General features: G+C 44.0%; 1 protein-coding gene across 1 annotated transcript; it reads right to left on the reverse strand.

The window, feature by feature from the left end:
* Positions 1-265: 265 nt before the first annotated feature.
* On the reverse strand, positions 266-3,069 carry LOC108706014 (DC-STAMP domain-containing protein 2-like; the record flags this gene model as incomplete). Its single annotated transcript, XM_041585478.1, has 8 exons — positions 266-506; positions 797-954; positions 1,211-1,421; positions 1,557-1,612; positions 1,711-1,903; positions 2,020-2,121; positions 2,359-2,529; positions 2,769-3,069. Coding segments are annotated over 8 exons (1,410 nt in total), but the record flags the coding sequence as incomplete, so codon positions are not given.
* Positions 3,070-3,446: the final 377 nt, after the last annotated feature.

Genomic DNA, 3,446 nt, shown 5'->3' on the forward strand with positions numbered 1-3,446 from the left:
AACAGTAGGTAACGATGGAGACAGTAGAACAAGATGGAGACAGAAGGCAAGATGGAGACTGTAAGAGATAACCTAAAACTATACTTACCAATAATTATGTAGCCCCGGAAGTCCGGCTTTGATGTGGTAACCAAACACTTGGATGTAAGAATCTTCACTTGTCCACTTACCATATCCTCAAATGAGGATATTATTTGTTTAAAGAAGTCGCTGAAGAAATTTGAACCTGTTATGGTGACGTTGAAGATTAGAGGAGCTAATGGAGGAAAAAAAATTATTACCTCTCACTTATAGGCAGCCCCCTCCCTGTCCAATGTGAAAGAGCAGACTAGTAACCCTCTTACCTGTCACCGTTATATTGCCACTGAGATGTTCATGTGCCTTCCCTAGCAAAAAGTAGGCTCTGAAATCTGTCACAATGATGAAGATGGAGCCTATTATGTACGGCACAATCCCCAAGAAACCGGTCAACATCTTCTTCTCAATTGACGTCATCTTCAGGGAAACTGTAGGAATGAGAGAGACTCATGAGAAAATGGAGGCTGGGACAGACAAAGTGGGTTTCCTAAATGTAATACAGTCGGCTAATATTGGTTTGTGGTTACTATAAAGACTATGGGGTGAGTAAACTTGTGATTGAGTAGTTAAGTGAGTGGTAGTTATAGCCAGTAAGTGGCAGGTACCTTTATTATTGAGAGTTGGGTAATTATATTGAGTAGTGGGGGTCACTAAGCATAGAGGGGTCTGTACTATAGTGAATGAGTGGGGGGTGTTACTGAAAAGAATTGGGACTCACCAGGTGAGACGTAGAGAGATTGCTCCTTCATGTTCAGGGGTAACAGAGAGGGAGCACCAGTCTTCACTCTCAGCTCATTCAGCTTCATAAAGTTCTTAGTGATGTAGAAATTGTCGTGCTTGTCATTGAGCAGGTAATTCCTGCGATATAGCGCCGCCCTGCAGATCAATGAGAAATCCAATTAGAATGGGTAATTCCTTAAGTAACATTATAGGAGAGAGAGTGGGAAGGGGAGCAGGAATGAAAGCTACAATGCCCACTGTATTATGATTCTCTGTATATATATATATATATATATATATATATATATCCGATACTCACTGTCCCCCCCTACAGGACTTAGCAGATACTCATGGGAAATGGGGGGCAGAACTCAATCAGAACCAACGGTAAGAACAGAGGAATTGGACCTACCGAATGAAGGAGTAAAGGCAGAAGAAGAGCACAAAATACTGGGCCAGTCCAATAATCTCCAGGTAAGGCTCTATACTGGCGTTCACCTCGTCCATAATCTGCTCTGCCACGTTGATCACGTCGGTGGCGCTGACGTTGATATCAAAGTCGTGGATGACAGTGATATTAAACAGAAAGTGATCCTTGAACTTGTTAAGGACGGAATCGGCCGCTGTAAGGAAAGTGCAGAGATGGGAATTTTCTTATAGAACAAGGGCTGGATCCTTAAATCCCACACACAGTGTCCAAACAGACCTCCTTGCTTAGTAACTCATAGCAACCAACCCACCCACCAAATCTGCGTCACTCACCTTCAGTCGACTGACGTGAGTCTGAACAAAGTCGGGGCCCATGCACGGAACTGTGGGAAAGACGAAGTTGGATTCATTAGAATTTGTCATTAATCCAGGAGAAAGAACTAGAGCAGAACATATCAGATTGGGGTGAATTGTAACTTAACTCCAGCCAGTGCACACAGGGGCCGAAATGTGTCTATAATGCCGCAGACGAAGCCAAACAACCCGGCATTATCGGTACAAGTCTGCTTGGCCGTATCGAATTTCTGGTAACATTTCTTGCTCGGGTTCCCTAACTCCTCATTGCAGATAGTTCCCATGTTGTACAGGTATGACCACGCCGCTCTCAAGTCTCGGCCTGGGAAGGACGGGAGGATTAGAAGGCGAGTTTAGTATCAGTATTGATGCCACGCCAGGTACCACGGAGCAACAAGGTATCATTGATTGGGCACACACAATTCGAGGGTTTCTCACCTATACGTCTCAGGCCCTCCTGTAGGGCAGTAAAGAAGCCTTGTGACCAGTTGGAGACATTTTTAAAGTTACCAGCAATGGACTTGATCTTGTCCAAAGCCCCTGGAAAGAGAGAAACGAGTGTGAGACTCACGTAATTGCACTTTCTGTCACATATACTGCCATGGGCAAATAGCACTGATCTGTCCATCTTGTCAGACACCCAAATGTGACTGCAGCCCCTGTCTCCATCCACCCAGATTCTGACCAGATCTGCACCTGTAGGGTCACCTTCAAGTGCCCAAAAGGTAGATTGGGATCTAACCTACTTGCTACACCCACCGCTCTTCCGTTACTTACTCATCACAGGCGCTTTCATCTCCTGAACAACTTCTAAGGTCTGATTCACAGCCAACTGCAACCCGCACGAGGAAGCTTCCAACACCCGCTTGTAATTCTCCAGGATATTTCCGGCGGGTCCTTGGATGGTCAGTGAAAAGGCCAGTGCAATAATCAGGTTCTTGCCTTGAGCTGGGAGAGATGGGAGAATTAATCATTCTTATTATTCCATAGCCTGACTGCCCCTACATTAAAGTTCCTATGCTGATGATGAGACCTCCTTTCCTCCCCACAAATAAATCACCCATTCCCCTTCTCTTCATAGGGAACACAAATAGAGTTTGCAAGGCTGGTTCAGACCAGAAATGTCTCAACTCCTCCCCCTAGACCCAATTATATATATAAGCTAAAGCCAAACCCGTGGAACTTACCTGCAAATATCTGTGGTAGTGTTAGGAATACAATTACACGAATCTGCTCAAAAAACGCCATGCCGAGAGATAGGAAAACTCCAATAAAGGCGCTGGCGATGATGCAGATGTCCAGGCTGTAGCTCTTCACAAACAGAGTGAAGAAGGCAAATGCTATGGCCAAGAACATGCCTAGAACAAATGAGCCGAAGCATCTCAGGAATTCCTTGCACATACTGTTCTTTCTTCTTCTCATTGGAACATTCTTTTGGTTCTCTATATCATTGGATTTGAGTTCAACCTTTATTGTGTGATTGTGTTTTCAATGTGATTGATTGTGATTTAGATGAATCTGGGGGAGGGAAGCAGAACATTGTTAAACCTGTGCAATTCCCAAGACTAATGCACCTTGGGGTTAGACCATTAGTTATGATCACCAGGACACAGTGCCATCTAGTTCTTATATCAGTCACCAAAACACATCCCTCAATACACATCTAGATACATTCCTCCATTTACATGTTAGACTTACAGGTCTGCAGTCTTCTAACTAAAACTGGGTTCTGAATGTATTATTAAGCGAGTAAAACAATACATTCCTAACTCATATACTTTTATTATTCTCCAAAACCCATTTCTAAATATAATCCCTCGGCAAACCTTTCTTTCCCCATAACAGACGGGTCAGACTTGCAGGCA

The sequence above is a fragment of the Xenopus laevis genome, chromosome 3L, assembly GCF_017654675.1.
Source record: "Xenopus laevis strain J_2021 chromosome 3L, Xenopus_laevis_v10.1, whole genome shotgun sequence".
Classification (NCBI taxonomy): domain Eukaryota; kingdom Metazoa; phylum Chordata; class Amphibia; order Anura; family Pipidae; genus Xenopus; species Xenopus laevis.